A 12779-nucleotide genomic window follows, 5' to 3' on the forward strand; every position below is an offset into this window, starting at 1 on the left:
CGTCCTCCGGCTTGGCCAGGTCTTCACCCAAGCCCCAGTGCCGCCATGCCCACGGCTGGATTCCCAGCTGCAGAGGAGCGAAGGGGAAGGGGTCCCGCAGCCCTGGGGACCCTTTGCCGGGGTGGGGACCCTTCCCCGCAGGCACCGGGGTGTTCCTGCCTGCTGGCGGAGGGGGGGACAGCGGGCAGGGCAGCGGTGGGCAGCTGGGCGAGGGGCCCCGAGAGCCCGCAACCCCCCGAGCCACCCGTCTCCTGCCGCTGCGCCGCCCCGCTCAGACTGGGATTATCCCACAGGTTGTATCCGTCATTAAATACCGACTAATAACGCTCTCAGGATATTAAATATGTAACAAACCCGCTTAGCGCTGGCCGGGGACGGGAAGGGGAAGGTCACAGGTGCTAATGAGCCCTGCTGCATCTCCAGGCTCCCCGCAGGCCCCCAGTGACAGCAGAAGGTCCCAGGGCCAAGGTGCCACCACTGAGGGATCCAGAGCCTCCACAGCCCCGCTGTGCCCCATGGCCAGAGCCCCAGAGCACCCGGAGCTCCCCATGTGCAGCAGCCGGGAGCCCCGGTCCCGTTCATCCCAGCACCGTCCCATGCTCTCGGGATGGTCCCATGCTCTCGGCAGCCCCAGGCGTGGAAGCCACAGGACTACCAGGACCCTGTGCCACCAGCCAGGAGGGGACATCCAGGCCCAGCCCTGGCCACAGCCCCACAGCAGCCCCGTAACCTTGTCCCCACAGGACTCCTCCAGCCCTAATCAGTGACGCCGGCAGCGCCGCGGATCCGCTTTATTAGATAATGGGGCTGTAATCTAGGAAAGCGTCTGTGGATTGCTGTGACGTCCAGCTGTGTCCATCCACCATGTCAGTGGCCGGCTGTGGCCCAACCTCTCCAGCTGTGCTGTGGCCACAGGGAGGGCCATGGCCAGCCACTGACATGGCAAACGGACACAGATGGATGCCGACTGAGTCACGGCTGGACAGGCACAGCCACACGCCGGCACAGACAGGGCAGCAGCTGGAGGTGAAGGCAGCAGGACGCAGCCATGGCTGGGACAGAGCCACAACCCCCGGCGGCTGAGGCTGCTCACCCAGGGGAGGTGTGGGGACACCGACACCCCCCGGCTGGGCAAGAAGGTCAGGGGTCCAGCCTCACCAGCGCAGGTGTCCAGTACGCAGGCAGGGGAGGAGCAGCGGGCTCCCTGGGGACAGCGGGCACCCCGGGCACAGTGGGCATCCCCAGCAGCCAGGGAGGGAGGGTGCTGCTGTCACTTTGGGCAGAGCACAGGCTCTGTGGTCACAGCACAAGCCCCAGTGCTGTCCCCGTCCCCTGCAAGAGCTGGACTGGGAGCCCAGCCGAGAGCCCGGTGATCACACCCCACCAGTCCCACAACGACGGGGCTGCGGCCTCACAGAAGCTCCTGCTGAAGTTGGGTGGGTCCAGACCTTTTTCCCCTCCGCAGATAATCAGTTTAATGCAAAAGCATGGAACTAAAACTCTGAGATTAGCTGTTATAATCACATGTAAATACTTCCAGACAATCCGCTCAGGGAGGGGCGGCGTGTGTAGTTTGGGACAGAGTTACACGGGATTTAGGCTGTTTACCACTCGATTAATTTCATGACTCCAGCCCTAAACCCACCCTTGTACCAGATGCCCGGCTCAGTTCCCAGAAGTCAAGGTCACCCAGGCCAGAGGAAGCCGATAGCACAGGGCAGCCACATCTGCCAGCGGGCACCTGCCCGGCCCCAGCGCCAGGCTCTGGGACCCGCTGCGCCCCAGCCCTGGAGGAGGGAGGAGGAAGGCTGGGCTTGCCTGTCCCTGCAGGCCGGGTTGGGGGCAGGGGCTGGCACAGGAGCACAGACCCTCCAGGCAAGGACAGAGGCAGGTTTCAATCCCTTTTTATTCATAGGCATAGTCAAAGCTTGACAATGTCAGAATCGAACCCCTCCCGCAACCACCTACGAACCAACTCCAGAGTCCATCCCTCTTCAGAAGAAAAATAGAACATCTTCCACCTGTGCTCCTTCCTACTCTGGGTGCCTCCAGTCCAAAGCCCTACTGCTGCCTGCCTGCAGGCCGGAGAAGCCGAGGGAGGGACGGCTGCCCTCATGCCAGGATCGCACGACCCCACAGCTGCAGAGCGGGGAGCGCGTGGCTGCGGCCGCACACACCTCTCGCACTGTACCACACAGCCGTGCTCAGCCCCATGTCTCTCCCCCAGGATCCTCGTGTGCCAGGCAGACGCTGAGCCGAGCTTGGCCCACACAGCCGTGATTCAGGAAAAGGGATTTCAGACCATCAAGTGCAACAGGCAAAGAGACTGGCCACACGAGAGGGCTGCCACCGCTCAGCCTGCCTCGGCTGCGGAACAGTCTCTGCTGGAGACAGGTGCCTGTGCCGGTGAGGATGCGCGGGATCTGCACGCCCCGGCGTGCTCAGGCATGTCCCTCGTAGCCCCGAAGCAATAAGGCAACTGCTGGCTGAGGAGGCTCCTGTCTGGTGCAGCCGTCCTGCTCAGCACGGGTGTCCCAGCGCCAGCCGGGCCTGGCCCCGGTGCTAGTCTGCCAGCGTGATGACATCGTAGTGGATCCCCTGCTGCAGCTGCTGGATCTGCTCGGCCGTGGCCTCGGCGGTGAACACTCCCTGCGCCTGGGCCATCGCAGCATCGGCCACTGCTGCAGAGGAGAGGGGGGTCGGTGCCTCCTCCTGCCCGAGGAGAGCAGGCGGCTGCCCAGGGCCACCCTCCAGGTTCTCCACCTGCCTCCAGGGGAAGGCGCAGGCGTGCGTAAGCACAAGGGTCACCGTGCCTCATGCAGGGCTCCCGTGGGGAGCCTTGCTCTGGTTAACTCTGCAAACACAGATTAGGGTGTCTCCACCCTGTGGAAGCTGCTGCACCTCGCAGCATGCAACTCATCTCCAGGGGAAGGGAGCTGGTGCTGTTACAGAACCGGCACACTGGGACCAGCAAAGATCTCCTCTCAGACACCAAGGCTGGCCACTTCCCAGATTTACAGGGACGCAGGCAACAAGTCGCCTACACCAGCCCTTCTGCCAAGGGCCACTGCACGACTGCCTGCCACCCCTGCCAGCTACAGCAAACGAGCAGCATCTGCAGGCAGAGACAGGCTGAGACCATGGTGCGTCCCAGTGACCACTAACGGGCATCACAAACTGCCTGTCAGGACTGGCACCCTGAGACACGGAGGGAAGTGAGATGCCAGAGCTCAGCCCCGGGCCCCCGGTCCTACCTGAAACTGCTGAGTGTGCAGCTGCTTCCAGCTGTGCCTGGGTGACAAGCTGCTGCTCAGGCGAGACAGGCATGTACTGGATCTGCAAGGAGGAGAGAACAGAAGCCTGGGACTGGGGAAGGACCCTCCTGGTGTACTGCTCCGGCCACAGCGGCTGCAGAGAGTCACCAACCCGCATGCACCTTCTATTTCACATCTCCCTCTCCAGCTCTGCTCAGAGCCCATCCCATGGCAGCCCCATCAGCTCCAGCCACTGTGCCTGGCCCCTTTACCTGCGGCTCCTGGAGGAACTGGCTGCCCTGCTCATACTGGATGTGGGTGATCTGACCATCCTGTACCTGGGGACAAGAGCCGCAGTGAGGCTGCGTTAGGGCTAGTGGGTATCCTTGCCCCTGAACAAAGCTATGACTCAAACGGAGCACGCCACAGGGAGCAGAAGGCCCAGCCCCCCATGCAGCACCCTCACAAGCCCCATCCACCGTGCAAAGGCAGCAGACAGCCTGAAGCTTACCTGGATGTGGTGTCCCTCTGGGACAACAACATACTCATGGGGAAGCAAGTGCTGTACACCATCCTGGGCAATGATGTACTGAACCTGCAAACACAGAGATTCAGAGACAAAAAAAGATCACCACTGCCCACCCCCCACAACATAATAAGGCTGGTTCTTGTCTGTCTTCTGTGCCTGTTTCCACCTCACGTCTCCCCACTGCCCCCAGCTCTCCCTGCTCCAGCTGCACAGAATCTTTCGGTTCCTGGCACATGCCCCCCAGCCCTTACCTGGTTGTCAGAGGTCACTAAGTGCTGTACTGTCTGTCCATCGGCAGTTGTGATCTCCTGGATGTAGGTAGCCTCCTCCTGCAGACCAGCAAGAGCCCACCGCTGTCAGTGCGGGTGGGCCTGACCGCAAGCCCTCTGAAGAGGAACCCGCACAGCCCACGGGGAGCGGCCACACAGCGTGGCAGGATGAGACCGATGGGCCTGACTCACCTGGCTCGTGACGCTCTGCTCCTGCGCAACGATGATGTGTTCCTGCCCCAGGGCCTGCTGCAGCCGCTCAGGAGCCAGAACCGCCTGGCCGGACTGCAGAGCCGCTGGAACGCAGAGAAAGCCGATGCAGACACTGCCGGGGCTGCTGCACTCCCGAGCAGCCCCTGCCAGGTCCCCACCCCAGTGAGGAGCACAGGACAGTCTCTTAGTTCTGCTTGCAGAACGTCAGAAGCTAAACCAAACTCTCCCAACATGAAGGAAACTAGAGGTCACTGGGGAGAAAACACAACCTCCGCATCAGACCACAAACTCCGCTTCCCATTTCAGCCATGAGCTGCTCACAGCACCACTGCTCCCGCAGCGCACTGATCTATTGGGACCTGCTCAGAGGAAGCACTGGACCCCTAGTTCCGCACAGAGCAAGTCAGCGCCTCACCAGGAGAGCTCCCTGCACCCAGCCCCCTCATCTTTGCACCCCCCAAGTCCTGCTGCTGCTGACAGTCCTAACCTTCAGCAGGATCTCCTGATCCATCTCAGCCCTGCTCAGCCCCCACGTGGGTGAAATCCCCGCATGTGGTTCTGGTCACAGGAAACACCCGGGTGACCCCTGGTCACAGGGACACATCTTACTCTGCAGGGTGGCCAGCGTGTCCTCGTCGCTGTTCAGTATGATGGTCTGCTGGGCAGCAGCTGCAGGCGGCCCTGGTCTCTTCCCCTCCGAGCTGTGCAAACGCTGCATGTGGAATTTGAGGTGACCATTACGGTTGAACCTACAGGAGGAATGAGAGAGGTGGAGTGTATCATGGGTAGCACAGGGCCTCTGTGCTCTCTGCAGAGACCCAGGCCACGGGCACCACAACAATGTCCTACGACATGGCCTGTCCCAGCTCCCAAAACGCCTCCATCAGGCCCAAGCACTGAACTTCCCCCCATGCAGAAGTTCCTTGAAGATGAAGCTGGGTCCGCCTGCAGCAGGAACCGCTCTCAAGAGCAGAGTCCTCTCTAACAGGAGCTGCTCCCAGGGGTAGGGTCGGGGCAGCCAGCTCTTTCCCAACATCCTATCTCCTCTTGAGCCTTGGAGAGCTCTAGAAGATCTCTTGAAACAGCAACAAACTAGCAGGCTTCACTCACCTCTGCCCACAGATCTGGCAGGCAAAGGGCTTCTCGTTGGTGTGCGTCAGCATGTGCCTGCGCAGGTCTTTTTTGTTCTTGGAGGCAAAGCTGCAGTGGGTGCACTTGTGTGGCCGAAGGCTGGCATGCTGGACCATGTGGCTCTGGGGGCAGAAAGACAAGTCCAGGGTCAGAAAGACCCTGTTTCTCCAAACCTCTTGTTCTTAGGACCGCTCTGTGCCAGGAAACCTACCCGAACCTCCGGCCAGAGGGCTGCAGTGAATGGACAGTCGGGACACTTGAAGGTGCTGGGCCCAATGTGGGCTCTCTTGTGACTCTCCATTTCTGCTCTCCCTGTGAACATGGCTGTGCAAATCTTGCATGAAAACTTTTTGGCTGTGGAAATCTTGCACGAGAGCTTCTTGGCTGTGGAAACCTTGCACGAGAGCTTCTTGGCCACGCCTTGGAGCGCAGGCCACTTGACCTTTGGGGATGAGATTTCCTGCCCCTCGGATGCTGGGGATAAAGATGAGTCCTTCTGGAGCTGCCTGGTGACACACTGCACCAGAGGCCACTTGACGCCGGCGGGCTGTGCCTCCTGGCCCTCCGCAGGCGAGGGAAAGGCAGCGTCCCCGCTGAGGGGCTGAGAGAGAAACACCCAGTCACACCTGCTCACACTGCTGCCCGAGACGGGGAGAAAGCTCAGCTCCTTACCTCAATGTGATGGAACTGGCTCCCTGGAACACCAGATGACATGATATAGTGATTGTTATGGTCCTTCAGAGCCTCCTCTGTCATCACAGCTTCGCTCACCACAACTGCATGGGAGGTCTCTGCAGGGCTCTCCTCCTCACTGCTGGAAAGGACAGGGTCAGGGAGGATCTGCCTCGTCCTCCTCACCACTGAAGCATCCTCATTTGAGGTCAGAACTGCTCCTCCCCACTCCTCCCATACAGCTGACCTGTACAGCGTGCCTGGAGCCTGAATCTCCTCACTGATGGGCGTGATGATGCTGTACTCTGTTGTCCCACCAAAGGGGATGGTGATCTGCTGCAACTCCGAGCCACCCAGGGTCGCCTCCTCATAAGCCTCCTGCACCAATGTCTCCCCAGGCTCTGCCATGTGCAGTGTCACCAACTTCTGCTGCTGCTGCTGCTCCTCAGAGTCCACCTCTGTCCCCTCCTCCTGTGCCTGTGGCTCACAGGGCGCCTGTGCTTCTCCTGAATCACCTGGCTTCACCACTGCCACCTGCGGAGGGGGAACAGCAGCTCAGCTGGAGGAAGGCAAGGCTCTTGCAAGACAGCCCCTGAAGCTGAACAGGGCTGGGGACTGTGGAGGGCTGGGAAACCTCCCCCTGCCACCTGCCAGGAGGCACAGCTCCACCTCAGACCCCCTTACCTGCAGCGAGCCGGTGGCCAGCTCTCGCTGAGTGCTCATGTTCAGCAGGAGATCCAGGGCAGTCTGCGTGGCCAGTTCTGCTGATCCAGCCACATCTGTTGGGGTCACGAGAGGGTCAGGCACATGCTCACCCACCTCCTCACCATCCTCACCCCCTTCCCTGGGACCTCACTCACCTTGTTCATAAATGATGGTGGCCCCTCCCAGGGAATCTTGCGAGAGGATGGGGGGCTCTGCTCCTGGGACAGCCTGCACCGTGTGGTAGGTGATGGGGCCAAGAGGTGCCTGCGTGAGAGAGAGCACTGACAGCATGGCTGGGGCTGGTGAGCACCAGGAGGAGCTGGGGCACGGGCAACGGCACTCACCGGCGGACTGGCCTCTGGCTCAGCCGGGGCCTGCACCTGGCTGTGCTGCTGCTTCAGCTCCTCGATCTGCTGCAAGGTGAAGAAGGGGCGGCGGCGGCATGGCGGCTCCTCAGGGTGCCTCTGTGCCCACTCCTCGAAGGAGTCAGCGTGGCGGCAGTGCACGTGGAGGCGCAGGTTCTTCTTGTGCTTCGTGGTGAAGTGACAGAACTCGCAAGCAAATGGCTTCCCTCCTGCAGAACACAGGAGGCAGGAGTCAAGCAGGGGTTCCCCAAGGGAAGGCAGGGAGAGCACACAGGCTCTGACCGCCTCCTGGAGAAGAGGGGGTGCAGGACATCAGGGCAGTAGGGAGGAAGGCAACTCCTCTCACCCGTGTGCTTGACAGCCATGTGCGAGACCAGGAAATCCTCCCGGAAGGTGGAGTACTTGCAGAAGCTGCACTTGTAGGGCTTGTCATTCATGTGCGACAGCTGGTGGTTCAGCAGGACCTTTTTGTCCTCGCAGACGTAGTCACAGAACTCACACTTGAACCTGCCAGGACAATGCCGCCTGTCACCCAGGCAGCATGGACCTTCTGCCCTCCCCTCTGAGGGGACATGGGCTCTACCAGGGCACGCCACAGGTTTTTGCCAGGCTCCTACCTGCGGTTGGCAATGGCCTGGATGTGTGTCAGCAGATGCATCTTGAAGGTGTAGCGCTTCTTAAAGGACTTCCCGCACTGCAGGGGAACAAAGAAAACCAGCATTCACCTCCTGTTCAGATTCACTCGCTGCCAGCCCTTCCCCAGGCTGTGTGCCCCGCCTCACCTTGTCACACATGTGTGGTTTTTCCGTGCTGTGTGTTTTCATATGCTGTGTAAGCCTCTTCTGCATAGGGTAGATACGGTTGCATACGGGGCACGGGAAGGAGTTCAGCTTTGGGGGCTGGAGGGAGAGGACAAAGATGAGCTCACCTGGCAGGGGCTCACCAGTTTCCTTACCCTCTCCCCACTGCAGGACCTGGGCTGCCTTTCCTCAGGTGATCCAGAAACACTGCCTTCAACGAGGCACCAAGAATTTGTGGAAGACCCAGACATGCCTCTTCCCACATAACAGTGCTGAGAGACAAGCCAACAGAGTACTCAAACTCACCGGATCAGCTCTCTTCTTCCTGAAAAAGAAAGAAAAAAACCCCTTTGTGTAAGCCACATCCCAAGTCTGAGCTTCCTTGTACCCAGACACCAAAACTACCCGTTTTGGAAAGGGCCAGAGGTCTGGAGAAGGGGCAGCCGTGGCTGCCTGCCCAGGGCAGGAGGAACAGTGGTAGTGCCATTCAGCCAGGCTGCAAGACAGTCTCTAGGACTGCACTTCCCTTACCTGTCCCGGCTGTGCACTGTGGAGTGCCGGATGACATCCTTCTTGTACACGCTGGTGTAATTGCACTCCTCACACTTGTAGGGCTTGCTGCCCACATGGTTGAACATGTGTTCCTGCAACAAGCAGAATGGAGGCCATGAGACCTGGGGCTACCAGCCACCCTTGTGGGTACCGGAGCAGGACAGACGGTGCTCACCTTGAGGGAGGACCAGCGCCGGGAGCGGTAGCTGCACTGAAGACACTTGAAGAGCTGCGGGTCATTGGCCTCGTGCGAGTTGACGTGGAAACGCAGATCATCGTGCGTGAGGAAACGCGAGCCGCAGATCCGACACAGGTAGGGCCTCATCAGGGGTTTGGGTGACTTGTAGTAGTACCTGCGGAAACAGGACCAGGGCTCAGAGCTGTGGTGGCAAACAGGGGCTGGACCGGCCCTAGGCACAAGCCAGAGGGCCCAGTGCCAGCTCGGCACACACCCCTCACCTGCGCCCCATGTACTTGCGGTATTTCTTGCCCAGGAAGCGGCGGGAGGGCCGCCCTCGCCTCCTGGGGATGACATCTGCCTCCTCAGGGCCAGTGTTGGAGGAAGGATCTTTGTTTTCGGAGTCGGACTGGCTGATGCTGGGCTCTGCCAGGCTCTCACTGGTCCCATTCTCCAGGCCAGAGGAACTGGCTGCTTCAGAGTTCTGCAGCTCATGGCTCGGTGTGCTTTGGGATGTCACCAAGGGCTCCACCTCCTCTCCTGCTCGAGAGAGCACAGCACAACTCCATCACACACCCTCCTTATGGGCTCCAGGGGGCTTGCGTACCGCTCCCTGCTCCAGCCCAGCACGGCACTGCTGCCTCATGCTTCCCTCACCTTCAGGCACATCCTGGGGCATGTCCTCCAGACGAGGAAACTTGCGGGGTCTCCCGGGGCGTCGACGTGGCCTCTCCTCACTGGATGTGGGGACAGTGCGGCTGTACTTGGGCTGTCGCCCACGGGGCTCGTCCTCAGCTGGGTTATAGTCACTGTCCTCTGGAGGTAAGAGGCCCAAAACATCAGATAAAGACTGGGAAAAGACTAAGCTACGTAAGATGTGGGGAGGATGAGTCCTACCTTCAGGATCATCAATAGCACCAGCATCCATGATGTCATCATCTTCTTCTTCTTCTTGGACATCGTCATCTGCAGTCTTTGCAGCCGATCCCCCCTTTCGTGGACGTCCTTTCTTCAAAGTCAGAGCTGAACCCACTGCCACAGAGAACAGACACAAAACTGTTTACCAGACTGTATGGTGGAACAGGTCCTTACACTCATACTCCTCCCCTTGTTTCTTCCCTGGAGATAGCAGACTATCTCCAGGGAAGAGATCTACTGTCTGCAGTAAGATAAATTTTCCTCAGCCCTAAGCACACACCTGGCTGGAAGTGCCGCTCCTTCATGTGGTTAATTAGAGTTTTCTTGGAGACACTCTTGTACTGACACATCTTGCACTTGAACTGCTGCACCACCACCACCTCCATCATCTCTTCCAGGGTCTCCATGTCTGGCTGGTCCAGTTCCTCCCCACCATCTGCCTCTCGGGCGTGATCTGGCTGTGTGGGCAGCTCCAGCACTTCCAACTGCTCGGAAGGGTCTGAAGGACCAGGCTGGTCAAGGCATGTGGAGGTAGGTCCATCAGCAACAGCTTCTATTGCCAAACTATTGGCCAGAGCAGAGGTGGCCATCTGGGACACCATGGGGGCACCTGAAACACCAAAACCAGCTCAGTCAAGGAGCAGACCCTCACCTGCATCCAGGCTGCACCCACACTTGGGGCAAAGGGCTAAACACGAGGTCAGTAACAAGCTCCCAACCGCCAGCACATCCACAGGGACTCCGATACACGCACAACTCTTGCAGAACAGACTCAAGAGGCAGAGAGAGCCACCACCGGATGCCCCAGGATGCATGCTTACCATCATCAGGGCCTTGCAGAATGAGGTACTGCGTAGTCTCTGCCCCGCCATCCTCTGCACTGGTCACGGCGATGCAGCCTGGGAGGAAGAGGACAGCAGAGTGGTAACTGCCAGACGCAGGGGCTGTAGAGTCACTAGGGCTCTCCCAGATTCAGACACAAGCAGGAAGGGGGGAGGAAGGTCTGGCTCCTGGGATGGAGCCTGCCTTGGGCTGCTGGCACCATGGCTGAAGGAGCAGCTGGACAGAGGGAGGGCTGCCCGGGAGCCCACAAGCTCCTCATCAAACCCTACAGTTACTGCGGCAAGGCAAGAAGAGAAACCCCCGCTGATCGAGGTGCGTACATATGCATGTAAGTATTTCCCCCTCATCTCCCAAGGTCTGGCACAGCAGCAGCTCCCTTCCTCAGCCCCACCACCCTGAGCCATTTGAATGCAGGGCACTCCAGAGGGAGAGCAGGCAGGTCTGCCGCACACGCGAGCAGCTGAGAGCACGCACTCACTCTGGATGATGTCAGGTCCAATTGTGGACTCGATGATTTTGTCGATGGCAGAACCTAAGTCTGAGGAAGTGGATGCGGTGGAGTCTGACACAATCGTGGCTCCGTCAGTGATGACACTGGAGTGGACCAGGACTTGTGGGGACTCTGACACCATGATGGACTGGCTCACAGTGGAGACACTGGAGACCAAGGTGGACTGGGCGATGGAGGATGAATCTGGGAGGTAAATCCGGGGAATGGCATCTGTGCTGGAGCTGCTCTCCGACACCTCTTCCTGGCGAAAAAAAAGAAGAGGCCAGAAGAGCTCAGCTGAGAGACCTTTGCCAGGTCAGGCCCTCGGAGGAGCCAGCATATGGCAAACAACACCAGTGTATCACTGCAGAACTACCAGGAAAGGCATCAGTACCATTCCTTTGGTGTTACCAAGAACCCTGGACATCCAGGGCTGATTGCTACCAGGGAGAGCTCTCCTCAGACCAGCAAGCAGACACCTGACTAGTGTAACAACACCTGCTGAGGCCGCTGAGCTACAGACTTCGCTCCTAAGCTCAGTTCGCCAGAAACGTCTAGAGAAACTCTTGTGAACCAGAACCACAGTCGGTCCCCCTTCCCCAAGCTGACTGCCGCCCCATCTCCCCCATCAGCTCCTACCAAGGAGACCCCGCTGCTGTCGGAGCTCTGGCCCACGCCGGAGTCATCCGCTCGGGAGAGGGGTCCGGGGGTCGAGGCGGCGTCGCTGCTGTCCGCCGACACGGCCTCCGAGGTCCCGATACCCAGGCCGCTCTCAGAGGGCTCCTCCCGCGCCGCCTGCGGGGCCGCGTCGCTGCTGCTCTCCACTGCATTCTCCTCCATGCCCACCCTGCCGGGGCCGTCTAGGCTCGACCTGCGGGGGGGAGGCCACCGCCATCAGGGCCGCAGCCCGCCGCCCGCTCCCCGCCGCCACCGGCCGCTGCGGGGGTCCCGACCCGGGGACCCGGGCCGCCCCTCTGGGCACCCGCGGAGGGGCCGGAGCCGCCGCGGCGCCATGCCCGAGGATCCCGGCCACCCTCGCTGGGGTCCCCGGCACCGCCCGGCGTCCCCGGTCCCGTCATGCCCCGCGGCCCTGCCCGGCCCCCGGCCGCCATCTTGCCGCGGGGTCCCCCCCGCCGCCTCCGCGCGCGCGCACACGGCGGGGCAGCCCCGGTGCGCCGGGGCGGGGGAACCGCCGTCCGCGGCGGGGCGAGGGGTCCCGCCGCCGCCGCCCACCCGCCGGCCCGCGCCCTCACCCGGCCCGCCGCGGCCCCGCCGCGCCTCCGCCAGAGCCGGCATCACGGCGGCCGCCATGCCCCCCCGCCCTCGCGCCGCGCAGCGGTACGGCCGCGCGGGCCCCGCGCCGGGACTACTTACCGCAGCCCCCCCGCCCCGCCCGGAGCGCTCGCCGCCGCGGGGAAGTGCTCCCTGCCCCGGACGCCGTCGTCGCCTCCCGGCACCGAGCGGCACCGCCCGCCGCCCGCGGGCTGGGTGAAGCCTCGGCGCCCCGCCGGGGGGCTACTTTCTCCGCGGAGGGATCATGGAGAAGGTGCTTCGACACTGCGTCATGACGTCACGAAGCGGCGCCCGGGCCCTGAACGTCGGCGTCGCGCCGGGTTGCGCCCGTCACGTGACGAGAAGGCGGAAGCGGCTGGAGCTGGGACCCAGGGCCCGGCCGCTCCGCTCTCGGCCCAGCCCAGCCCGGCCGCGCTGGCTGTGCCCTGCGACCCTCTCGCAGTCCCCTGTCGGAGCCCCATCCCGCGGTGGGGGTTCTGCGGTGCCGACCAGCACCGTGGCCCGCGCCTGGGTCGGCGCGGCCCGGCCGGGCCCTGTCCGGCCGTGTCCCGGCGCCGCGTCCCCCCA

The 12779-nt window shown here is 61.6% G+C and overlaps 1 protein-coding gene across 9 annotated transcripts; it reads right to left on the reverse strand.

The window, feature by feature from the left end:
* Positions 1-1888: 1888 nt before the first annotated feature.
* Positions 1889-12504, reverse strand: ZNF335 (zinc finger protein 335). 9 transcript variants are annotated; one of them, XM_054218472.1, is made up of 28 exons: positions 12294-12502; positions 11559-11790; positions 10908-11181; positions 10408-10485; positions 9867-10196; positions 9566-9700; positions 9326-9484; positions 8950-9208; positions 8666-8843; positions 8470-8582; positions 8245-8263; positions 7921-8037; positions 7756-7832; positions 7485-7645; positions 7118-7347; positions 6929-7037; positions 6753-6847; positions 6316-6602; positions 6069-6210; positions 5608-5997; positions 5376-5518; positions 4875-5014; positions 4245-4348; positions 4035-4112; positions 3766-3849; positions 3527-3592; positions 3255-3336; positions 1889-2678 (listed from the first exon to the last, which is right to left on the reverse strand). In XM_054218472.1, exons 2-28 carry the CDS (start codon positions 11757-11759, stop codon positions 2563-2565), a joined length of 4167 nt encoding a protein of 1388 aa, XP_054074447.1. In that variant the 5' UTR covers positions 11760-11790; positions 12294-12502; the 3' UTR covers positions 1889-2562. The 9 variants fall into 9 exon arrangements, with proteins under 9 accessions (XP_054074447.1, XP_054074444.1, XP_054074449.1 ...); XM_054218469.1 differs by having other exon boundaries at positions 1889-2681; positions 12294-12501; XM_054218474.1 differs by having other exon boundaries at positions 1889-2681; positions 8965-9208; positions 12294-12500.
* Between the last annotated feature and the right edge of the window lie 275 nt (positions 12505-12779).

Source organism: Rissa tridactyla, chromosome 12, assembly GCF_028500815.1.
Source record: "Rissa tridactyla isolate bRisTri1 chromosome 12, bRisTri1.patW.cur.20221130, whole genome shotgun sequence".
Lineage (NCBI taxonomy): Eukaryota > Metazoa > Chordata > Aves > Charadriiformes > Laridae > Rissa > Rissa tridactyla.